At 44.3% G+C, this 26,496-nt stretch overlaps 1 protein-coding gene across 1 annotated transcript in view; it reads left to right on the top strand.

The window, feature by feature from the left end:
• Positions 1–1,677: 1,677 nt before the first annotated feature.
• Positions 1,678–26,496, top strand: part of LOC142295495 (guanylate cyclase soluble subunit beta-2-like) — a 161,343-nt gene continuing 136,524 nt past the window's right edge. Inside the window, exons 1-2 of the mRNA XM_075338596.1 lie at positions 1,678–2,276; positions 16,227–16,300. Coding sequence (XP_075194711.1) covers positions 2,274–2,276; positions 16,227–16,300 — 77 coding nt within the window. The 5' untranslated portion in view covers positions 1,678–2,273. The remainder of the gene's footprint in view (positions 2,277–16,226; positions 16,301–26,496) is intronic.

Genomic DNA, 26,496 nt, shown 5'->3' with positions numbered 1-26,496 from the left:
CCATCGTTACACATCCATCGTTACACATCCATCGTTACACATCCATCGTTACACATCCATCCTTACACATCCATCCTTACACATCCATCCTTACACATCCATCCTTACACATCTATCCTTACACATCCATCCTTACACATCCATCCTTACACATCCATCCTTACACATCCATCCTTACACATCCATGCTTACACATCCATCCTTACACATCCATCCTTACACATCCATCCTTACACATCCATCCTTACACATCCATCCTTACACATCCATGCTTACACATCCATCCTTACACATCCATCCTTACACATCCATCCTTACACATCCATCCTTACACATCCATCCTTACACATCCATCCTTACACATCCATCCTTACACATCCATCCTTACACATCCATCCTTACACATCCATGCTTACACACCCATCCTTACACATCCATCCTTACACATCCATCCTTACACATCCATCCTTACACATCCATCCTTACACATCCATCCTTACACATCCATCCTTACACATCCATCCTTACACAGCCATCCTTACACATCCATGCTTACACATCCATGCTTACACATCCATCCTTACACATCCATCCTTACACATCCATCCTTACACATCCATCCTTACACAGCCATCCTTACACAGCCATCCTTACACAGCCATCCTTACACAGCCATCCTTACACAGCCATCCTTACACATCCATCCTTACACATCCATCCTTACACATCCATCCTTACACATCCATCCTTACACATCCATCCTTACACATCCATCCTTACACAGCCATCCTTACACGGCCATCCTTACACAGCCATCCTTACACAGCCATCCTTACACATCCATCCTTACACATCCATCCTTACACATCCATCCTTACACATCCATCCTTACACATCCATCCTTACACACCCATCCTTACACACCCATCCTTACACATCCATCCTTACACATCCATCCTTACACATCCATCCTTACACATCCATCCTTACACATCCATCCTTACACATCCATCCTTACACAGCCATCCTTACACATCCATGCTTACACATCCATCCTTACACATCCATCCTTACACATCCATCCTTACACATCCATCCTTACACATCCATCCTTACACATCCATCCTTACACAGCCATCCTTACACAGCCATCCTTACACAGCCATCCTTACACAGCCATCCTTACACATCCATCCTTACACATCCATCCTTACACATCCATCCTTACACATCCATCCTTACACATCCATCCTACAGCTATTAGTCGTATTCAGATAATTTACACCCATCATGGAACGGTATCCAAATATCAACTGGTAGAAAACAGTCTTTTTCATTGGCTTAAGTCCCTGAACCAATTTGGCTCAGGAGATGGATAAGTAAAGTGTTGGTTACCAGCACCTGATGAATAAAGCATGCTGGAACTTTCAGTTCACCAACACAAGAAAACAACCCCAGGAAACATTTTTGGGGGCACTTTAATCAAGTATTCAAAAAGCATGAGTCCTATTTATAGCAGCGGGCTGTGTAATTATTATCATTCCAGCCCCCTGACTGCCAGAGCTGATAGAAATAAATGATTATTAGTGTCAGTGATTACAATTGTCAGAGAAAGGGGACTCAGGAGTGGAATACATTATCCATTTGTCAGGAGCTCTCCAGCAGACTGTGACTTGCATAAATGGCTTGGATCTGAATCAAGCCTGTAACCGTGAAGGGGATATTTCATCCGCTCAGACACTGGCTCAGGATGTGCCTGTGCAGACTGGGAAAACGTGCACATTCCTCAGGACTGGGGGATTTCAGCACTGGGAGCTGTGGACAGCAGCAGCAGCACTGACTGGAGCCCAGAGAAGCCAGACACAGAGCCAGGCTCAGCAGCTCCACACAGCCAGCACTGAGGCTTCTACACCTGATTCCAGGTGGATTTCTTCACCACAATCTTTACCAAGGGTGGGGGATCTTACAAGACTGTGGAAGTTCAGCTGGGAGACAAAGCAATGCATCCACCAGCACACAAGGTGCCCATCTTGCTTCTTAGAAGGGCACAATAAAGGGCATTACCACTGTTATACTGGTTGTCACATTTCCATAGTCTTCTAACAACTGCCTTCTACATTTGTGGACATTGATGGGCTCTGTGTCCAATGGGGGCTTCATACCAAGGAATAGCTGCAACTTCATGGCAAGAATAAAGCTAATGCTTCCATATCAGCAATAATCCAGTGTTTGCAAGTTTGCCTTATAAAGTGGACGTGAGATCAGACCTGAAAATGGTGAGTAATTTACATCTATAAATATATATATATACTGTGCCTTGTACCTTGGCTTGGGAATTGTAGTAATGCTAAATTTGCCATTTCCATTGTTTTGTTTTTGGTCTACCTTAATGCACTAAGTGAGGATACATGTAGTAGGTTTCTCCTTAATAATTCATTCTTCTTGAAATCACTGTGCCACATGTTGAACATAACTCTAACACCTGTATATATAATATATACACACAGATTTATTCCAATGTCTAAAATCTCATCCTCGAGGTAACAGGCAAAGGATGCGGCAATGTCACCATAGTGGCACAGTCTGTGTGCGAGATTAGGCACAACTTGATGGATATGTTGGACAGATTACTTACGACACCTCTGTTAGCTCACTTTAGACACAGATTTTGCTCTAAAATTGTGTAACATACCAGTACAAAAATCAGACTTATTTTGGAGACTATTTAGCTACCCCTACACCTTTAATAAATGCTTTTGAAAAATGGCGCAATAGATGTCTAAAATATGTAATACATATAGCCACAGCATTTACATCACTTGTGTGTGTTCCTAGTCTTACACGTTCACCCTTAAATATTTCTTAGATTACATTCTGGATATATTTTACAGCTGCATTCCATATTATAAGGTCTGGGGTCTATTTCCCCATTAAATTTTACCTCTATGCAATGGTCAAACCCTAAAGGGGTAATCGTGATGTTGGATTGCATATTGGACCACCACTACCATGGCACTTTATCCAATTATGATGTGATTTGCACTTTTTGGCAGGTGACTATTGACATCTCTATGTAAACATCATCCATAGAATCCGCATTGATGTTTATATTGAGTATAATACATTTTCAATCTTAAAATTGTTTATTCAAACATATCCTGATAAAGTATCTTCTATTCTTAGTCTACCAGAGACTTCATGCCATCTGACTATTGTTCTAAAAAGATGCATTTTGCACCTGTCATTTGGAATTTTCTAGAAAAAAAATATATCTTGTAGCTTCACTTGTAGTTTCCATGTTTATCAGATCCTTTCCAGATTGCAAATGCTCTAGTGACAAGCTTATTATAGAAGGTCCTGATTGTTTGAACCATGACAGTCAGCTACTATTATCAGGGGAGCCTGTGTACATGTTCATAGTGAGAAAAGATATGAAGTCTCTTTCAACCAGTGACCATTTATTGATTTCAAGAGATAGCAGTGCTTGACTTCATGCTTAGCTCTAGCAAATAGAGGTCAACTACAGGCTCCCAACTGCTTTACATCACAATCAGTATATCTTCAGTGACTACAATGTTTCTCTGCTGAAACGCAATCAGACTCCAGTCTGCAATACACATATATAGGGTTTTAGAAATAATCCAGAATTTAGGTTTATTCACATAGTCCAAGTACTACTAAAATTCACAGAAATATACAGTGAATATTAAAAGTCTACACATCTCTGCTCTGATACAATGCCAGGTTCCTGTCATGTAGAAAAATCAACCAAAAAGAATCATTACAGAACTTTTCCCCCCTTAAAGTCACCCATAGTCTGTACAATTCAAATGAAAAATAAATTGAACTGTTTTCAGTTGGAAGAACAATAAATATCTAAAATAATGTGGTTGCATAAGTATGCACACCCCTAAACTAATATTTTTTGAAGTATCTTTTGAACCAATGACAGCATTCAGTTTTTTTGAGTAGGAGTCTATTAGAATGGCCCATCTAGAATTGTCAATCTTTATCCACTCTTACTTGCATTAGTGCTCCAAATCTGTTAGATTGCAAGGGTATCGCCTGTACACAGCACCCTCCTCAGGTCAACTCATAGATTTTGGATTGGATTCAGATCAAACCATTACAAAACTTTCATCTTCTTTTGGTAAAGCCATTCATTTCTTCATTTGGGGGTATGCGAAGGTCTTTGTCACGTTGAAAGGTGAAGGTTCTTATCTGAAGGTTTTGATGCAAAATTTACTATTTGTGAAATGTTCATAATTCTCTCCATCTTGTTGAAAACCACAGATCAAGTTGCTGAAAATCTACCCCAATGTATAATTCTGCCTCCACCATGCTTTACTGTGGGTTTGGTGATCTTTTGGTGAGGCACAGTATTCGCTTAGCACCAATTATACATATTTGGAATTATGGCCAAAAAATTCAACAAATTACAAAACAATTACTCCATTGAATTATAATTGGAGCAGAAAAGAGATACAGGCTGTAAAAGGTTTTGAACATGATCACCATATTGTACTTAAACCCTCACACAAGAAGGCAATGTGGTGATCCTGGATACTACACATTATTGTACACGTGTAGACTCAATGATAGAGTTGGATATGATGCTACCCTCTAACCCAGAGGTTCAAAACTTGTCTGTGTATATGGACCACACATGAAAAAAAATGAAATTGGGAGGCCACATTATTTGCTAGACAAAGTAACATTTTTTAGTGATACCATATTTTTTAGTCATAATGTGCACATCCTACTGCTCATCTTTTAGTAATGTGCCCATCATAGTACCCATCTTATAGTAATGCCCTATCCTGGTCCCCATCTTATAGTAATGCCCTATCCTGGTCCCCATCTTGTAGCAATGCCCCATCCTGGTCCCCTTCTTGTAGTAATGCCCAATCATGGTCTCCATCTTGTAGTAATGCCCCATCCTGGTCCCCCTTCTTGTAGTAATGCACCATCATAGTCTACATCTTGTAGTAATGCCCCATACTGGTCCAGATCTTGCAATAATGTCCCCATCCTGGTCTCCTTCTTGTAGTCCTGCCCCATCGTTGTCCCCTTCTTGTAGTACTGTCCCCATCCTTGTCTCCTTCATGTATTCATTTCCCCCATCCTAGTCCCTTTCTTGAAGTAATGTCCCCATCTTTGTCCACATCTTGTATTCATTTCTCCCATCCTGGTACGCTTCTTGTGGGAATGTCCTCATTCTGTAGTAATGTCCCCTATTATGGTATTCTTCACATACACATAAAAAACCTATGCTCTATTCCCTCGGTCTACAGTGCTTTTCATGCTGCCCACAGGCACTGTAGACCCTTTGACGATCGCAGCATGGTAAAGGGGGCTGCAGCTGTCAGTGCTTTATTTAAGTTGATTGCGCATCCTTGGGCGCATGTTTCATTCCCCTGCTTTAACCCTACAAAGGAAAACCTGGGTGAATTAAGATCGATTCTGGATGATGGGTTAATGAATAAAATATATATATAAAAAGCTATTTGAATTTTCCTTTTTGTGAGGGGCCGTCAGCACCACACCCACAATAATTTCATTTTGAAATTGTTACATTTCTGTCTCATAAAGTTTTCCTTTTTGCCCAGCTTAGGTACACCAAAATTGGGGAGCCTCTGCGCCACCACATATGCTAATTTGCTTCTCGGCTGTTGGGAGGAGACAGTGGTTTTTGGTGATGACACCAACCTAAAATCAAAACAAATGAAATGTGGGCGAAGTATCTAAACAACATTTTTGTCATAAGGCAAGGGTCATCTAAGGAATTCACAGACTTTGTGGTTAAACTTATTTACAATTTTTAGATGTGCTGATAAAAAATAAAGACAAAAGGTGGACATGAAACTCTTGCTTAAAGAAAACCTACCGCTGCCAACTCTCTACTAAGATAGGAGACCAGTCACACAGAACTCCTGAAAAGGGGTATCCCAAAAAGTCAATACTAAAGGATACATTGAAACCGTTCCAATGAAAACATATATAAGAGACAAGCGAGAGAACTGAGGGACAGGCTTCAACACAGGGTTACCCCCAAAGGAAGTGTTAATGAGGCATACAATGAATCCAAGGGAAGACTGGGACAGATTTCCTTATCCCAGTTGCGAAAGCCATGTTAAAAGAAGATCACCAGATTTATTACTACCTATAATAATGGAGCTCCTGAAACTAGAACAATTTTGGAAGGGTTTTCACCCATCCTAGAGATGGATGAATATATTAACCACATGATGTTGTATCCTTAAATCACTTGCAGGAGAGGCAAATCCCTAAAGGACAGAAGGATAGACTAGAGCATAGTAGTAACTTCACTATACCCAAATCATTTACTTGGCTATCACTAAACAACAACAGGTGCTATAGATGTGGAGACTGTGTGGCTCGCCCTGATGTATCAAATTGTGTAATTTTTAGTGGTAGCCTCAAACAAAGTGTATACGATCACTGACTTCACACAAAGGAGTCATCTATAAAGTGCCACGTGCTTGTGAACTGGAATATGTCCGAAAAATTAGATATGAGTTTAGAGAAAGAATAGGTGATCATGTAAGGAATATTTAGCAGAAAAGAGACCTCCCCCTTTTTTCTTCTTGCTTCATCCCTTTCATTGGTTTCATCATGATACTTTGAATGTGGAGAGGTGGAGTTATACAAGTGAGCTGTATCCTGACTCATATAGAGGTACCTATAGTAATGGGATCACGTGCATTTTGCTGTAACTGGAAATGACTGACACTTCTGGTCCAGTTAACTGGAAGTGATACGCTATCTGCCTGCATTGAGGCTGATGTTGGTATCTCAGGCTGGATTGAATTAATTAGTAAGTCTTGACCTTTTCCTACTTTCTTAATCACAACTAAACTCTTTTTATCAGTGGGTATTTTAATGAATGCAGCCTGCCCGTGTTACGGCAAGAGTTATAGGGGAACACATGGCCTATTTAGCTTTTATAGGGCTGAGTAGGGCATTTTCTATATTTGTCGTATTTCATAATCAAGACACAGTATATGGATTGCTGATGTTGTCAATGTTTACTCATTGACTCTTTAGAAGGAAAACGACTTGGGCATACAAGCTGGGATCCATTGGGACCCAGTGACCTCAGATCGCCCAGGTACTAAACCCCCTGTACAAGATATGATAATCTGAAGATGTCATAGCTGCAATGTATTATGCGTAAGCCCACGTGACAGTGCAAAACTAAGTCAGCCCGCTCTCTGATGCTTCAGCAATGTGAGTGTCATGTCCCCCCCCGGAGTCCGCCTCTGCGACTTCTGCTCCGATCACCAGGCGACACCGTGTTCACACCGTGGATAGTGATGGGAGAGGAGTTGGTGCCAGTGGCTCTGCTGGATGCAGGCTCCGCTCATCCACTAGGCTGGTTTTCCAGGGACCTGCAGTACCACAGGCTGACTGTAGGTGGTGTGTGTCTTCCAGCTGAAGTTTACCATCATTCAGCTGCAGCCAATGGGAAGACACCACACCCTTCTTATTCCCCCTCCTATCCTCTGACCACTGCCAGAGATAGGTCTGTACTACTGGTTCATGTGCTGTTTGTATTTTGATTACTGTGCGCTGACCTTTGCTTGTTTTTTGACTACCCTCCTGCCTGTCATTTTTGTACCTTGCTGCCAGTTCCGGATTTCACCTCTGCTTTGTCTCCTCATTATGCCCTTGCCTGCCGATTCTGTTCCTGTTAGCATTTCCTGGTTTTTGACCCTGCCTGACCACCACGGACTACAGCCTACCACAGGTGGTGATCTCTAGGGCTCTGTGTAATTCCAAATCCCTGTATAGGGCTTAAAGGTTAGCAAAGTTCTCCGGGTCCTGCTTTGTGAGCGGCTATTCTTTAGCCTCCCTTTACAGCCAGTCTGTGTCTGTGGCTCCAGGCAGGCGTTATATTCTCTCTGGCCACTAACTAAAAAAAAAATGGATTCTCTCCAAACTTTGATAAACCAGGTACTGACCCTGTCTGGCTTGGTTCAAGGACTTGTACAGCAAGTGCAAGAGCTCCAGTCTGCCCAAGTTCAAGCCCCTACAGCAGCTCCCTCATCATATCTAAAGTCCCGTCAACTTCAAGGGAGCAGATCACATTGTGGAGCCTATCGTGGAGAGCCTGGATCTCAGAGGCAATCGCTTCCAGTGCAACAGCACCTGAGTGAGCCCCAGGATACTCACTCAGGTGCCCAGGTACTCCCTGCAGACCCTATAAAGTTAATGTTACCTGTCCAATTGTCTCACCAGGGAAAAGCTGTGTTGCTGCAGGCCTTTGTTGATTGTGGTTCTGCAGCTAATTTCATAGACTCTATTGTACCAAAAGAGCTGGGTTTGTCTTTGCTAAGATTGAATGCTCCTATTAGCATCTCTGCCATTGATAGTACTCCTCTCACCCAGGGTGTGGTTAGTTTTGTAACTCCAGAGATCTCCATGCTTGTTGGGGCTCTGCATGTAGAATCTGTGTCAATTTTTTTTGTCCTTGAGAACCTGACAGCAGCAGTGGTATTGGGTATGTCATAGCTGCGCAAACATAACCGGTCATAGACTGGCACCAGGGTGACATTGTACGCTGGAGCCCTGAGTGTCAGGAGACATGTATGTCTTTATCTGTTAACCTGACTAGAGCTGAACCTGTCCTCATACCTCATGCATTCAGGGATTTTGCTGACGTGTTTTCTGTTTCCGACTCTGAAAAATTACCTCCACACAGAGATTATGACTACCCCATAGATTTGGTCCCCAATTCCCGACTCCCCAAGGGTAGGATTTATAATCTTTCTGGTCCAGAACATCAGGCCATAAAGGATTATATAGCGGACAGTCTGAAAAAAGGGTTTATAAGACCATCCAGGTCACCAATCGCCGCTGGATTCTTTTTTGTGGAGAAAAAAAGATGGTGGTCTCAGACCTTGTATTGACGATCGTGAACTTAACACTATTACTGTAAAGAATCAGTACCCTCTGCCACTCATCCCCGATTTTTTTAACCAGCTCACAGGAGCCCGGTGCTTCACAAAGCTGGATCTCAGAGGTGCATATAACCTAATCCGCATCAGAGAAGGAGATGAGTGGAAAACGGCATTTAACACTCCAGAGGGACACTATGAGTACCTAGTAATGCCTTTTGGGTTAAGTTATGCTCTGGCTGTCTTTCAGAACTTTGTCAATGACCTTTTCAGAGATATCTGTGGTCAGTATGTAGTGGTCTATCTGGATGACATCCAGTTTTATTCTCCTGATGCTAAGTCACATTGATTCCTTTTTACTCCAGAGACTCAGGGAGAACTCCCTGTTTGCGAAGTATGAAAAATGTGTTTTTTTTTTTGTAGATGAGGTTAATTTCCTGGGTTATATTTTGTTTGCAAAAGGATTCCGCATGGATCCCTCTAAGTTACAGCCAATTAAGGAGTGGGTGCAACCCAAGTCTCTGAAAGCCTTGCAGCGTTTCCTTGGGTTTGCAAATTATCGCAAATTTATTAGGGATTTTTTCCAAGATTGCCAAACCCCTCACCAATTTGACTAAAAAGGGGGCTGATGTGGTTAATTGGAAGCCGGAGACGATCCATGCCTTCTCTAAATTAAAAGAATGTTTTTCCTCAGACCCGATTCTGGTTCAGCCTGACCTTACGCATTTCTTTATTGTGGAAGTCGATGCGTCCAAGGATGGGTTGGGTGCAGTGCTATCACAAGGTACTCCGTCTCTCACTCAACTTCGTCCTTGTGCCTTCTTTTCCCGCAAATTTTCTCCCACCAAGAGAAACCATGATATTGGTAATCGTGAGCTGTTGGCCATTAAATGGGCCTTCGAGGAATGGCGCCACTTCCTCGAGGACGCCATACATAAGGTCACAGTCATCACAGACCATAAGGTGGTGATCTCTGGGGCTCTGTGTAATTCCAAATCCCTGTATAGGGGTTAAAGGGTGGCAGAGTTCTCGGGGTCCTGCTTTGTGAGCAGCTTTTCTCCAGCTTCCCTTTACAGCCAGTCTGTGTCTGTGGCTCCAGGCAGGCGTTACAGTGAGAGGTGGTTCCTTTAAATGTGTGCCGCCCCCGTGCCAGCAGCCGGTGCTGCTCGGGTCTGGACCTTCAGGGGTGGTGGCTCGAGGGTCTCTGGACCCGGGGTCTCGTGGACACGCCGAATAAAATGGGGGACGTATATGTACGGTCTGGGCCGTATTGAGTTCGTGACCCCACCCACGCTGTGTGGTGAGGTAGGACACCACTGCTGCTGTGACAGGGCACCCGGGGGAGATGTTGTGCAGCAAGATGTTAACCCCTCCGTGGGCAGGGATGGTGGCCGCGGGAACCGGTTGGTGCGTGCAGGGGATGGCGACTGCAGGGGTGCGAGTGTACTCACAGTTGGAAACACATACAAGGCTCTGGTAAAAAAAAAGGTGATGGTGGCCAGTGCCGTGGCCGGTTGCGTCCTGGTCCCCCACACGGCTGGTGGTCTTTATCCTTTTCCTGCACTGCTTTAAGTAGAAATGACTTCCCAGTATGAAACGTAGGAGTCCGCTCCCGGCTGGATGTGGCCTAAGGAGCCGTGCCCGCAGACGCTGGCCCGTGGGATCTATGGGCCTTGGCGGTGACCTCTTATCCCTAATCGGTGGGCTGTTGTCTTCTATGCGGGACTTTGGGTGGGACAGAACCTCCAGTCCTGGCTTCAATCGGTTAATTAACCAGCTCCAGTTGATTCTGGCTTCAGGGTCCGAGTACCCCCCTCTGTGCTATGGTTTTCGGGTCGGTTCCCCGTGTCGGCACCGGCGGGCTACAACCCTGGCCAGGTCCACCTCAGTTCCACCGATCCGTCTTCCCGTCTCCTGCTGATGGAGACCACAGTCTGCCTCCTAGCCAATGGTACCAGGGCTCCTACCCTGGTACCATTCAACTTGGACTCTGCTGTAGCTACCCCTAGCTCCAGCCCACACTCCTCTCCACACTGACCTCTAGACAGAACTGAACTTGACTGACTGCTTTCCCGCCCTGGGCTGTCTAAACCCCTGGGTGGGCGTGCACCAACCGCCTGGCCACGCCCATTGGTGAGTCCATCTGTCCCTAAGGGGGGTGACTAGGGTTTAATGGTTGGCTGTGTGTTTCCTAATGAGGGAATGGTGTTATGCAAGGGCCTATTTCTGACTTCCTGGTTTTGCCAGGGCATCACAAATGCATTTTTTTTTTGTTAATGTCGAATTGAATCTTAAAATTTTGAATTTGCTTGAAACAAACATTTTTACAAAATTTGACTCAAACTCGATTTTCAGTGCATTGATCTACTCATCACTAAGGAGAATGTTCCCTTTTACTTTTTAATAGACTGCAGACAATTTTCATTGTGTGTTACAAGGTATTTTTGGGGGAACATCTATAGGCACACTATATTCTCATACTATCTTGTGATTTGATGAGATCTGTCAGGTTTACCCCACAAAATAATTTGTCCATTTCTTATTCATAACACTGCATTGGTGTGCATTATAGATCTAAATGTGGTGCAATATTGCCATATAATATACAGTATATATAATAATAATAATAGTAATATGTAATATTGCAATGTAATAAATCTGGTTCTAATGCTATGGGCTTGGATTGAAACTAACCAGCATCATTTGTTGTTTCCACAAACCTTAACATATAACTCTACACTGAATAGTTAGACAACATCACAAGACTCGTGATTGGGACAACGGACAACGGCCTCTTTTAGAATTTATTACGGCTTTTGTATTTTTTGATTTATATCTGATTAAAGATTACATTTTAAATTATTACTTCTCCCAATTATGCAGTTTTACATAATGGAAGTTATTATTTCTCAATTTTATATGGAGACACTTTACTTCTTTTGCTGTTTTTTTCTTTGCTTTGGTCTCAGCAGACGATGACAAATTTTCCTACATGTTTTTGACAAACTTGATGTAGATTTTGGCAAAACCTAGCCAGGCTTGGATGTTTTTCTTTGTAACAAAAGGCTTTCATCTTGCTTCCCTACCCCACAGACCAGACATACAGTCATGGATGAAAGTGTTGGCACCCTTGAAATTGTCACAGAAAAAGAAATATTTCTCCCAGACAATAATTGCAATTATACATGTTTTGTTATACCCTTGTTTATTTCCCTTTATGTGTATTGTAAAAGCACAAAAAAAAACAGTAAAAAGTTAAATTGGGCATAATTTCACACAAAACATTAAAAATAGGCCAGACAAAATTGGTTCAACCATGCGATGCTCGTTCATCCTTTGGCAAGTAATAGGTGTGGGCAATATGAAAAATACACCTGAAACCAGATAAAAAGGGGATAAGTTAACTCAATCCTTGCATTTGTGTCTATGTGTGCCACACTAAGCATGGAGAACCGGACTGCCTGATGACATGAGAACCAAAATTGTTGAAAAATGTAATCAGTCTCAAGCTTACAAATCCATCTCCAAAGATCTTGATGTTCCTGAACGTGGACAGCAGAGAAAAATTGATGGAAAGTTCCACCACAGCATAGTCTGGCTTGTGGATAAGCAGCCTCAATCAAATTGAAAAGAAATTCATGCTGTTCCTCAGGCTCAGGGTGCATCAGCATCAGAGCAAACTATCAGTCGACATTTGAATGAAACTAATTGCTATGGCAGGAGACCCAGGAGGATCCCACTGCTGACATAGACACATAAAAAAGCTAGACTGCAGTTTTCCAAAATGCATGGAAGTCAAATTTTTTCTAGGAAACCAAGATAGAGCTTTTTGGTAAAGCATATCATTCTACTGTTTTCTGAAAATGGAAATAACCCTATAAGGAAAATAACATAATACCTACAGTCAAATATGGTGGAGGTTCAAAGATGCTTTGGGGTTGTTTTGCTGCCTCTAGAACTGGGTGACCTGAATGTGTGCAAGGCAGCATGGAATCTGAAGATTGAAGATTTTTAGGTTGAAATGTAGTGCCCAGTGTCAGAAAGTTGGGTTTGCGTCCTAGTTCATGAGTCTTCCAGCAGTACATTGACTGCAAACATACTTCAAGAAGCACTCAGAGATGCAAGGAAACAAAGTGCTAAAGAATTCTGGAGTGAAAGCAATGAGTCTGGATCTAAATCGCATGGAAAACCTGTGGAGAAATCTTAAAATTGCTGTTGGGAGGAGGCTCTTTAAATGTGAGAGACCTGGAGTAGGTCCAAAAGAAGACTGGTCCAAAATTCCAGTTGAGAGGTGCAAGAAGCTTGATGATGGTTATAGAAAGTGCTTGTACACCATTTGAAATAAATAACTGTAATCAATCAAATATTAAGTTGGGGGTGCCAACAATTTTGTCTGGCAAAGTTTTGAAGTTTTGTGAGAAATTATGTTCATTTTGCTTTTTTTTTCCTCAGTTTTTTTTATTGTACCAATACACAAAAAGGAATAAGCGGGAATAACAAAACATGTGTAATTGCAATAATCTCCTACAGAGACACGCGCCACTTATCGCCGCGACCTGCTTTCACATGTGTCCAGGTGTCTTCCCACTCCTCCATATGTGCGCTCCCTGCTTCCCCCTCCCAGGGCCTGTGCACGCGGCGCAGGTCCTCTAGGAGTGTTCCTGGGACGTGCATGTGCACCGCTGCTCTTTTCTTAAAAGGCCAGCACGTCACTCCTAGGAAGTGCCTCTCAGCCTATCGCTGAGAGGCACTGGGTACATAAGGCTATCTCCCACAAAGGGAGGTGCCTCATAAACATGGTTAGCTAGCTGGATATCATGTGCCCTAGCAAGCTAGTTGTCAGGTCCCCTTGTCTGCTGTTCTTTTTACAGTGTACTATTTACCTGACTACTCATGTAGTCCTTGCTACACCAGAGTCTGTGCCTCTCCCACCTGGCCATGCCACAAGCCTCAGCTACTATGGTAGTCCTTATCACACCAGACACTGTGCTTGTTCCACCTGGCTGTGCCTCCAGCCCCAGCTATCCAGTGGTCCTTGCCATACCAGTGACTTTCTGTCCATCCCGGGATTGCCATCTGCCTCAGCCTGTCTGCTCCTGTGTCCGCCCTTGCCCTTGGGGTCAGCTGCCACAGTCCTGGTCCCTGCCCTGGGAGTAGCACCTGGCGTCCCCCTCACAGTGGGTTCTTAGTCAATCCTCTCCAATGAAAAAGGTAGGCCCGGGGTCCCCCTGTGGTCCAGTGGGTCCACTTTAGCTCTCCACTTCACCAGGTCCAGCGGCAAGCGTTACAGAATGAAGAATACAAAAGTTTATTCTCACATACAATACACAACCAACTTGCCACAAATCCCTAGAGCTCCTTTAATGTTGCTGTAGGCCTCGTGGCAGACTTCTAGACCTGTATGTTCCATCACTTTTCATCAATTATTGAGAGATGTTGAGTTCTAGGCAATGTCACTGTTGTTCCACATTTAAGCCAGTTCCTGATGAGTCTTCCCTGTGTTTCATGGGATATCTAATGCCTTGTAAATGTTTTTACATCCTTCTCCTTACTGACAACGATCAATAATGCGATCCCTTTGCTGTGTTGTACTCTGTTTACGGACCATGGATTTTGCTGTACAATGCAACTAAGAAAATGTCAAGAAAATTCTATAAAACAGCTCAATTTTATATGTGGTTAAACATATGGCAGCTGTATACTGGCAAATATTTATCATGAGTGTAAATGTTATTGGCTTGAACACAACCGAATCCCGCAGTATAAGTGGATGTTCACACTTGTGCCATTACATTATTTTACTTATTTTCCCCCTTCAGTTTGTCAATCAATTTGATCAAATATTGGTGACATTAAAAGTGAAAAAAGTTCTGAAATTATTCTTCTTTGTAAGAATTTTCTTCACAGGGGTGTGTAGACTTTTTATTCACAACAACATACTATTATAGTAAAATGTGTTCAAATAAGAAGACTATATACAAATATATTGTGTCACTAATGTAATTTCATTGTGTAAAAATAATACTCATACAGTTATCAAAAAATCCTTCATATTCAGTTACTAGTGTTATTAGATAGGATTTTATCAGTGCTACCATTATGGAAATAATAACATATACATACACATAATGGAGGAGTGCAGGACCGGGAAAATGTCTCTTAAAGCTGGCTCTGACTTTGTTACAAGGATAATTTGGATTTGTTTTCTGCCATATGTTATCATGCCACAATCAAATGCAGAGGAGCAAATCAAGTAATGTCGAAATGTAATTATCTGAAGAATCTTACTGTTCTAATAAAAAAACATACAGGGGTGTAGCTATACGTGCTGCAGAGGTAGCAATTACATATGTACTGGGCCCTGGTGCCCAAGAGACCTATATGATTAAGACACCATTGTTAGAAAGAACACATAGAGATGGAAGGGCTGTCTTTACATTGAGTCCCAGGAGCTATGTGTCCACGTTGCATTGAGGTCCTTGCATTTCTAAACGCATCCTCTGGCAGTAATTGATTTATTGAAAGTTGCTTTTGGCAACAAAATAGCGCTAAAAACGCATGCGGTTTTACCGCATTTTTGATGCGTTTTTAGCGCTTTTTGCATGCTTTTCCACCTGCGTTTTGACAGATGCGTTTTGAACATCAGGACACTGCTAAATAAAGTTTAAGCTGTCAAACACAGTGAAAAAAGAGAAAAAAAACCCAAACTAATTAATATAATGAATTAATCATGAAAATAGACATATTTCATTAAATTATAGCGCTAATATACAATTTATTGAAAAAATAGCAATAAATTCTTATTTTTCATTAATTTAATTGTCGGATTATGTGTGTGTGTAAAGGGACATATGAAATAATTTTGTTGATGGCCAAAAAGCATGCGTTTTGCTAGTCCAAAATGCATGTTTTCTGCACCTAAAAAGCAGGTAAAACGCTGGAATTTTGATGTTTCTTGGTTACTCCCTGTTTCTCATTGACTTCTATGTTATCTAAACGCACCTCAAATGGCAAAAACAATTGACATGCTGCTTTTATAAACTCATGGTTTTTGCCACAAAATATGCAAATTAAACGCAGCGTTTTGAATTGCATGGTGGGCACAAGAAATCCCTATTTCTCATAGACTTTGCTGGGAAATCAAAATGCAGGCATTTTGGCACTAAAAAGGTGCAGTTGAAAACGCTGCAGAAAAGCATGAAAAAACGCACCGTGGGCACATAGCCTCAGACTCCTCTGCATTTTTAGATGGTATTAGTTTAGCTATGCATTTAACTGATTATATACACTTTGCTACCTTTCCAGTATGGATTCATTAATACCTGCTTGAAGTCACTGGTGATTGAGAAATATGGTGAAGAGACATGGGATTTACTAAGGTAAATTATTATCATTTAATGTGTATTGCTTAAGGTGCTGTTCTATTATCAGTTTCAATAAAAAAAAACAAAAAACAAAATAAATAATAATAATTTAATCAATGTTTTAAACACTTCACGACTTTGGACTTATATACATCCTTGGTCATGTCCCCCTAGTTACTGCGGGCTCTGGCGGTGAGCCCGCTGTAATCCTCGCACATATTCTAATCTGACCAACAGGCATGTGCGGACAACAGGTGCCAGAGATCAGAGATCCTTCCGCGCCTGCATGTGCGTTTCTTGTTCTACAATGTTAATCACAGGATAATAAAGCAATTAGTTTAAGTAAACAATAGCACACACACACACACACACACACACACACACCAGATCTCACACACACACACACACACACACACACACACACACACACACACACACACACACATAAATAAGAAAGGCGTAGTTGCTTTTTGGTTTTTAACTCTTACAGCATGCTTTCCTTAGCTTACATAGTAAAAACCTGCTTACAGATTCCCTTTACTAATACTCTAAAGGGGGCTTTACACGCTACGATATCGTTAATGTTTGGTCGCCGGGGTCAAGTTGTTAGTGACGCACATCCGGCGTCATTAACGATATCGCAGCGTGTAATACCAGCGACCTTAGGCGACCTCAAAAATGGTAAAATCGTTCACCATGGAGAGGTTGTCCCAAAGTCAAAAATCGGTAAGGGTTGTTTAGCGTTGTGGTTCATCGCTCATGCGGCAGCACACATCGCTATGTGTGACACCGCATGAGCGAGGAACGTCTCCTTACCTGCCGCCGGCCCCAATGAGGAAGGAAGGAGGTGGGCGGGATGTTACATCCTGCTCATCTCTGCCCCTCTGCTTTGATTGGCCGGCCACTTAGTGACGTTGTGGTGACGTCGCTGTGATGCCGAACGTCCCTCCCCCTTGAAGGAGGGATTGTTCGGCAGTCACAGCGCCGCCGCCGACCAGGTAAGTATGTGACACTGCGTAGCGATAATGTTCGCTACGGCAGCGATCACAAACAATCGCATGCGCGATGGGGGTGGGTACTTACACGGTCGCTATCGCTAGAAATTGCTAGCGATATCACTACCGTGCAAAGCCCCCTTAAGTGTCTCCAGTTATAACTCAGAGCACTACACAAAGTACTAATACCCCTTAGCGTCAGAGGCATTGTCACTCTCACGTCTGTTGCCACCGCTGGTTTTCGGCTCAGTGTACACTATCAGAACGTCCCCCAATTTCCAGTCATGCATACTATGAAGCCGGGTATACGCGTCCCGACTTCAAACTGGTGTAGTACACATGACCAGAGGTCTGGAGACATTCTGATGATCGAACACACTGAGCAGAAAACCAGCGGTGGTAGCAGAGGTGAGAGCAACCATGCCTCATGCTGCGCATTCATTAGCAGGTTAGCACACCCACAGGGGCGTGCTAACATGCTAAGGGAGCCGACTAGCCAAGGAAATAACACTCTTGCGACTAGTCCCTGCACTCATTAGCATATGATAAAAGATGTTTAGAAATACTTTTTCTAAAGATCTCTTTATCTTTGCTACTAGATACAGGGACGGTTAGGCAGGGATTAGCAATATGCACCCAGAACTGCTCATGGTTCTGGGTGAATATTGCACCTGACAGGTTCACTTTCAGTGGAGCTGAGGTGACCTCTAACCAGTTACCAGATATTATGGATGGTGCTGAAGGAATGTTATAAGGCCTTGTTCACACACTGCGTTTTTACCCGCGTTTGTTTTGTGGTTTTGCTGCAGAAATTTCTTGAGAAAATGGTTGTAACTTTTCTGCAGACATTCCCCAGCAAACCCTATAGAAAAAAAAAAGAATGAGCAGGTCACTTCTTTTCTGCAGGTACCTGTGTTTTTTTGCCATTTTTGCCATAGATAATGGTAAAAAAAACGCAGGGACCAACCTGCGGAACAAACGCACAAAAAAGCGGTAAAAAATGCGTTTTGTTATTGGTGCGGTTTTTTAACTCAAATGCGTAAGGCCCTGTGCGCACTAGAAAAAGGATTTTTCTCAAGAAATTTCTTGAGTCTGAAAGATTAGCGCACTTGCATTTAAAAACACACCAAAAAACGCGTGCGCTTTTACCGCGGTATTGATGCGTTTTTTATGCGTTTTTTTCCGGAGGTTGGTCTGTGCGTTTTTTTGCCATTTATCTATGGCAAAAAATGCAGGTAGCTGCAGAAAAGAAGTGACATGCTAATTCTTTTTCTCAAGAAATTCTGCAGAAAGATTGTTCTTGAGAAAAAAAACGCAGTGTGCGCACAGCTATTTTTTTTTCCATAGGTTTTGCTGGGGAATGTCTGCAGAAAGATTACAAACATTTTCTCAAGAAATTTCTGCAGCAAAAACACAAAAAAAGGTTGGTAAAAACGCAGTGTGCACACAGTGCCTAAAGATGTTAATGGTGCTGAAGGCACATGGACATTAGAAAAGTATTGGTATTGCTGAAGAGTCTTGGATACTGTAGAGATGTTGGTAGTGTTGGGTATGAATCACTTAACCCCTTCAGCGCCTAGCCTGTTTCCACTTTCCTATAAGATAACTCTGGAATGCTTGAATATTCTCCAGTGATGCTAGGATTATTTTTTCGTGACGCAATGTACTTCATTTTCTGGGTAAACTTTGGTGCATATGATTTGTTCTAATTTATGAAAATATAAAAAATTTTACAATATGTGAAAATGTCGCAATTTTTGAAATTTTAATTTTTATGCCCTTAAACCAGATAGTTACAGTGGAACCTTGCTTAACGAGAACAATCCGTTCTGGGACTGTGCTTGTTAACCAAGTTACTTGTTCAGCAGAGCAAGATTTCCCATAGGAAATCATTGCAATGCAGACAATTCATTCCAAAACTAGATAAATGTCCCATCCTGGTCCCCTATTCTGTCATACCACACATGCACAAACGCAGACAAACGCACACGTTATATGCTCACCTTACCTTCCGTTCCATCACCGGTCTCCTGGGACTTGCTGTTCTCCGGTGCGGGCCGTGTATCGGGTTACCATAACGACGAGGGAGGAACTTCCTGCCAGAGCGCTGTCGTCAAAGGCAGAGCCGCTTGCCTCTGATTGGCCAGCGCGCTGCCTTTGAGTAGCGGTGACAGGAACCAGGAGGTTCCTGCTTCGTTGCTATGGATACAGATGTACAGCCTGGAGTGGAGCGGAGCGGCGAACTACAGGACCCAGGAGGCCGGCGATGAAACGGAAGGTACACATATTATATGCTCACCTTACCTTCCGTTCCACCGCCGGCCTCATGGTACTTGTAGTTCGCCGTAATGTACCCGGGAACGACAAGAACCATGAGACGGCGGTGGAACGGAAGGTAAGGTGAGCATAATACTGTATGTGTGTGCGTGCGCGTGTGTGTGTTTGTGTGGCCTGCAAGTGCGGGTCAGAGCACGGTGGATGGACGGAACCGTAAGTGTGTGAGGTGAGGATTTTGCTCGCACAGCATAGCTTTCTCGTAAACCGGGTTACAAATTTACAGAAAGCTTTGCTTGTTAAGCGAAATTCTCGTTAAGTGGGTTACTCGTTAAGCAAGGTTCCACTGTATTTTAAACAAAATCATTATAAATAAATTCTCCCATGTGTACTTTACAACAGCATAATTTTTTAAACATTTTTTTTGTTAGGAAGTTAGAAGGGTTAATCTTTATCAGCAATTTTTCATTTTTCCAACAAAATTTAAAAAATTATTTTTTTAGGGGCCACATCACATTTGTAGTGACTTTCAGTGCTCTATGTGATAAATAACAACGAAAAATGACACAATTTTAAAAACTGCAGCCCTCAAAGTGCTCCCAACCACATTTAAAAAGTTTATTAACCCTGTATCTGCTTCACATGGATTAAAGCAATATGGAAGGAAAAAATGAAAAATTAACTTTTTCCCACAAACATATTGCTTTAGCCCCATTTTTTCCCTTTTTTACAAGGGTAACAGGAGAAAATGGATCATATATTTTGTTGTATAATTTCTTCTGATTACACTAATTCTCTTGAGTACAGGGATATTCCATATCTGGTGGAAAACTATTGTTTGTGTGCACAGCAGGGCTTGGAAGGAAAGGAGCTCAATTTGAATGTTGGAATGCAAAATTGTCTGGAACAGAAGACAGACGCAATGTTGCGTTTACAGAGCTTCTGATGTGCCCAAACAGAGGAAATCCCTGACAAGTGACCCCATTTTGGAAACTAGACCCCTCAAGGAATTTATCTAGAGGTGTGGTGAACACCTTGAACCCACATGTGTTTCACAATTTTAAAATGCTGAGCCGTGAAAATGAAAAAATACATTTTTACCACAAAAATGCTGCTTTAACCCTATTTTTTTATTTTCACAAAGGGTAGCAGGAGAAAATGGACCAAACAATTTTTTTGTGCAATTTCTCTTGAGTACACGAACACGCAACATGTGAGGGAAAAACTATTGTTTGGGCACACGATGGGTGTCAGAAGGGAAGGAGGACTATTTGAATTTTACAGCACCAGTTTTGCTGAAATATGTCACATTTGAAGATTCCCTGACATGACAAAAAAACAGAACCCCCCCCCCCCCCCTCCCCACCCAAACAAGTAAACCGATTCTGAAAACTTCATCTCTGCAAGTGTTCATCTAGCGCCCAACGGGACAGGTGCATTTAACATACTCGTCGCCAGGCCGTCGACTGTCACGGTCATGGGCAGCCTAGCCCGGCTCCGTTGCCCCAAGGCATACAGAAGATGGCAGGGGAAGGATGATGAGGGTAATAGTGAGGTGAATGTCATGACGCCATCTCTGGTACACGGCTAGGGAATGGGCTGCTACTGCTGTCGCTGTCCTCCGAGGCTGATGGTAGTACCAGCTAGGGATGGTATCGCTCTCCACAGGTAGAGCGGGCCACGGGGAGGATTATGAGGGGAGTAGTAATGGCGGTGGGGAACGGCAGTACGGGTAATAATGAGTCTAAGCCTATGGCTGTGGTTCCAGGTTGTTGACTCACTTTTGTACGCTCACCCAGGTAATACCGGTCACTTGCTGTGATGGGCTCCGTTGAACCCGAATCCCTTTAGAGATCAGTCCGGTTTGGTGTTCGGTGGGTTTCTGCTTCTAACACCTGTCTGTGGAACCCCTGGCTTGAAGCTACGAGGGGATCCTGGATTTCACGAGATGTACTCTTGTCCCTAGCCGCAGGTGCCGCAGTTCTGATGTGGGGTCCGGCTTGAAGTGAGGCCCCGGATCCTATATGGTACTGTGCTGTCGGGTGCTGTGTGGTCAGGGAGGCTTGAAACTTTACCCATTCAGGCAGATTCTGGAAAACCAACGTGAAGTATGATCTTCCCTAGGGTCCTGCCGCCCTATGTGGCGTCGGTTTCAAGGGGAGCAGGTTCACTCCCCCCACTGCAACCGTGTGAACTTTCTCCTCCTTCCCACCAGAGCACCTGAGGATGCGACTGCTCCGCTGCTCTCCTGCTGGAGAACTCCTCTAGACTCTTATGTTGGCTCCTGACTCCCCCTGCTGGCCGATCATCCCCCCTCCCAGGTTCTAAACTGGTGGGACTGGGGCCCCTATTGAGGGCATCCTGTAAATGCCTCTCTGTCGGCGACCCTTTTATTACAATACCCTAGCCCAGTCCACAGTGGGAACAGGGCAACCTGGTGTGTATTGAGTGTGTAATGTGGTGAAACTGAAACTGACCTTCTCAGAAACCGGGTTTAGCATTACACCCAATGTTGGGTGCAATACTCTGTGGTGACTGAAGCCTCAAGGGCGCCACATATTTGTATAACATTGGGCTGTGATAATAGAAAATGGCCATTTTTCAAATAAAATGTTGCTTTTTCCCCAAAGTTTTAATTTTTAAAAAGAGTAATAGGAGAAAATGGACCATACAATTTGTTACACAATTTCTCCCGAGTTCGCGAATACCCCTTATGTGGTCAAAAACTACTACTTTTAAGACACAGTGCAAAGTTCAGAAGGGAAGGAGTCAAATATTGGAGTTCAGATTTAGTTGGAATGTTTTGTGGGTGACATCTCACATTGGCAGAACCCCTGACATGCCATAAAAGCAGATGTGCCACCCTAGCAGCAGTCGGACTGCTTGGATCTGGGAGATGTTAGTGACTCGAGTGGCCAGGGTCCAGGGCTCAGCAGATACTTCGATGAAAGGGGGTTATTTACAGGGGAGAATGTTCGTGACGCCACCTGCGGTGTGCGGTAATAAGGAGTACCGCCGCTGCCGTATGGGAGTGTCGGGGCAGATGGTGTGGGGCAGCCGTGATGGAGGTTCCCTCCGCAGGTAGGGAGGCACTGGGACTCAGGGTAGAGGAAAGGTAGGATCAGTCTATGGGCCCTCTTGGTGTTGGATAGGGGAAGGTGGAAAGGAAGTCTATATTGATATTGGGCCGGCAATGTGCTGGGGAGCCAGGGTACTCACTCAGGTGTGATGACGCATTCAGGAGACACATGCTGAAGTAAACCAAGTCTCTGGGCACCGCTGCCCTTGATGACAGCACGTCCAGCGGTCCTTTCAGTGATTCTGTGGTGGACTGGAGACTTTCTCCATACACTGTGTACTCTGTGTGTCCCTGGCCCCGTCAGCTTGAAACCTCCAGGTCCCGTCCCTCTTTTTAATGGGGACCTGCTCTTAGCAGCTGGCACGTGGGATTTCTGTGGACTGCTCTGTGTGGGAAGTCCTATCCATCCGTTGTGCTGACGCCGCTAATCTCTGAGCCGTTGCAAATAGCACATGAAGCTACTTCCCACTGCAGGTTAATTGCCGGGTTGCATGAAGCTACTCCCCGACCTAGGGGCCTGTCCCCCCCCCCCACCCCTTCCGCTGTGTGCTCGGCCCCCAGACCGGTTACTGTGGATGGTCCTCTTGACCCGTCCAGCCCTGTCCTCCAGTTCCCCGCGACTGGGTCTCCATCTCCTCAGGCTCAGGCCACCGTCTGCGACCCAGCCAGACTCTCCTCAGGGAGCTCCTACTCCCTAGGTCTTCTCACTTTGACCGTTCCTACCAACGGACTCACTAACTCCTCCCACCAGCCTGTCTTGACTCAGGTGGGCGGTTCCTTTCCCAGCTGGAACCACGCCCCCAGTGCGCCTGACAAGTGAAGTGTTTGGATGACTAGGATTTGTGCTGTTGGTACAGAATCACTGTTGCGGACCCCGGAACCAAGGAGGGTGGGCCCTGCACCAAGGATAGAGAGTAGTGCAGATCTCTGTGACACCCTGGACTGGTCCAGGAGCGTCACACAGGCCCCTTTATAAGTGACCCCATTTACAAACTACACCCCTCAATAAATTTATCTAGAGGTGCAGTGAGCATATTGACAGCACAGGTGTGCCACAGAATTTTATACCATTGGACGATGAAGAAAGACTAATTACATTTTTTTCACTAAAATGTTGTTTTAACCCTAAGTTTTTAATTTTTATAAGGGCTAATAAGAAAAAAATGTCTCACACAGTTTGTTGTGTAATTTTTCCTGAGTGGGCTAATACTCTCCATGTAATCAAAAACTACTTTGGAGGCACAGTGCAAAGCTCAGACAGCAAGGAGCACCATATTGAAATTCAGAATTAGTTGCAAAGGTTTGTTGTGGGTGCCATGTCACATTGGCAAAGCCCCTGAGGTGCCAGAACAGCAGAATTCCCACAAGTGACTCCACTTTACAAACTGCACCACTGAATGAATTCATATAGTAATGCAGTGAGCATACTGACACTACAGGTGTGTCACAAAATGTTATACTATTGGGCAGTGAAGAAAAAATCAACACATTTTTACCACTAAAATGTTGTTTTAGCCTCAGATTTTCACAAGGTAAATAGGTAAAAAAAAAGACTCCATAATCTGTTACACAATTTCTCCTAAATGTGGCAATTCCCACATGTGACTGTACAGTACTGTTTGGCCACATCGCAGGGCTTGGGAATGCCATTTGACTTTTGGAGCACAGATTTTCCTACAATAGTTTGCGGACTCCATTAGCAGAGCCCTTACGTGCCAGAACAGCAGAAACCCCCTCAAGTGACCACCTTTTGGAAATTCCACCCCCTGGAAATTCATCTATGGGTGTAGTGATGATTTTGTCCCTGGAAGACACCCTTGGAGTCAAATGCAGTGAATGCTGCAGAATTAAAAGTTGCAAATAAGCCCCTGTAGTACCCAGTACATTGTAGTGCTCGTATATTCTGGCTAACTCGTGCTTTTCGAGGCATTCATCCCTTAGATTAAGTGGGCTCCTCTCCGTACAAGTATTACACACATGTGTATGTGCCTGATCCAGGGCTGTGCTATACTCGGTTCCGGGCTTTTAGTTCTCGGGGGATTGTCACAGGTGGCTGTGCCCGGTCCCGTGGCCCTGGTGGCAGTTAAAAGAAGTCTGATAAAAACAATAGTAAAAATAAATAAAATAAGAGTGTCTTGTGACGCCACCTACGGTTCTCGGTAATGTTACCGACGCTACTTGCAGATCTCCGGGGTGATGATGAAGAAGCTAGTTTGTAACGCTCCCCATAGGTGGAGCAATGTCCCCGAGGCCTTTGGAAAAGGACAAGATTTTACACACAGGGAGACAGCTTACCACACAAGTCTTAATATTGGTCTCTTCAAGGCCGCTGAGATGTGGCTCCCCATGTTCAGGCAAACAGTCTGTAGTGAGAGCAATACCTTGGATAGCAATAACTGTCACACACACACCGGGTCTTTCTTTCTGTACCTTTACTGATGTTAGTGACTCGCCCACCCCAGGGCTATGGGACACCCGGTGCCGGGCCGGACTAGTCCGGGGGTCGTCAGTGGTGGCGGGGCCTGACTCCGTGGCCCTGGTGGGCGTCAATTAAATATGGCTGGTGAATAAAGTTTATGTTTGTCGTGACGCCACCTGTGGTTTGCGGCTAATAAGCCGCCGCTGCTGTGTGAGGCCTCCGGGGTGATGGAATGGCAGCAATGGTGGTACTGCTCCCCACAGGTGGAGCGGTGCCCCGGGGCACAGTTGGTGCTTGTGAGAGTCTATGGTGTGATGGAAGTTTATGCAGGCGAAAATAACTGAGACAACACCAGAGGGTGCAATTCCAAGGTCTTTACTCACACTTCCTGGGCTGCAGCACACTGGTGCCTCTGGACTGCTGAGACCCACTGTCAGGGACCTCCGCCGATCCTGGAATGAAAGCCGGTACCCTTCTCTAAAGTATCTCTGTCTTCAGCTGTGTCCTTAAGCCTTGCCCTTGTAGGATGAACCTGGCTCGGCCTCCACTACAGCCTCCGGGCCGGGGGCTCGCCTGTTGGGTATTTACCCCCTTTCTAGTGGTTCTGATGTGGGCTGTGGCCCGGGGAGTTTGCAACTTTCCCTGGGCCTCGGTTTTTACTGTTGGAGATGATTTTTCACTCCTCCGGTTTCTAGGGACCGTCCCCTGTGCTCAGCTTGATCCCTCCACCGAATGACTTTGTGGAACAGGCCCTGCGCTCGTAAGCCTTGCAGTGGCCCTGGAATCCCTTCTTCTCTCTGCTTGGTGTCACCTGGACCCTCTGAGTCCCAGGGTCTTCACCAGGAAGCGTCTCTTTCTTTCTTTGCTCCTGTCTGACTAGAGCTCTTTCCTTAGCTCCCTTCTCTGCCTCCCGCAGACTCTCTCTCCTCACACTCACTAAACTAGACCTTCCCTTCTCTCCTCTTCCCTCGGGTCGCTCCTCCCACCTCCCCAGTTGCTATGATCTACCCTATAGGAGCAGGGATGGGTCTTACGGCCCCTCACAGCATGCAGCATGGGAGGGTTGCTGCCACTGTCCCTGATCCCAGTGTGTACCTAACAATGGGTGTAGTGTAGATTTGCCTGAGTACCGGCGTTCACTCCTTTTCTTACCCAGAATGGGACATCACACTGCTGGATGGGGTGCAATGTTCCTGTGGCGACGGAAGCCTCAGGGGCGCCACATTAGCAGGGATAAGCCCAAAGTACAGTCTGAGTGGTCAGGTGGCAGTTGGGATTTACACATCTGTGAGTTTTGAGGCCTCCTTATTGCTGCGTGTTTAAGTCCTGGGCTGTTTTAAACCTGCCCCTGAACTCTCCTGTGTCTTTCATTTGTATAGCAGGTGTAATAAACCGTTCTGCTGGGCACCACTAACTCTGCTGCGGTCCCTGGCTCTGTTGATGG

The sequence above is a fragment of the Anomaloglossus baeobatrachus genome, chromosome 3 (assembly GCF_048569485.1).
Source record: "Anomaloglossus baeobatrachus isolate aAnoBae1 chromosome 3, aAnoBae1.hap1, whole genome shotgun sequence".
NCBI lineage: Eukaryota > Metazoa > Chordata > Amphibia > Anura > Aromobatidae > Anomaloglossus > Anomaloglossus baeobatrachus.
The sequence above is the reverse complement of the archived record's forward strand: the minus strand, read 5'-3'. Positions and strand labels throughout refer to the sequence as shown.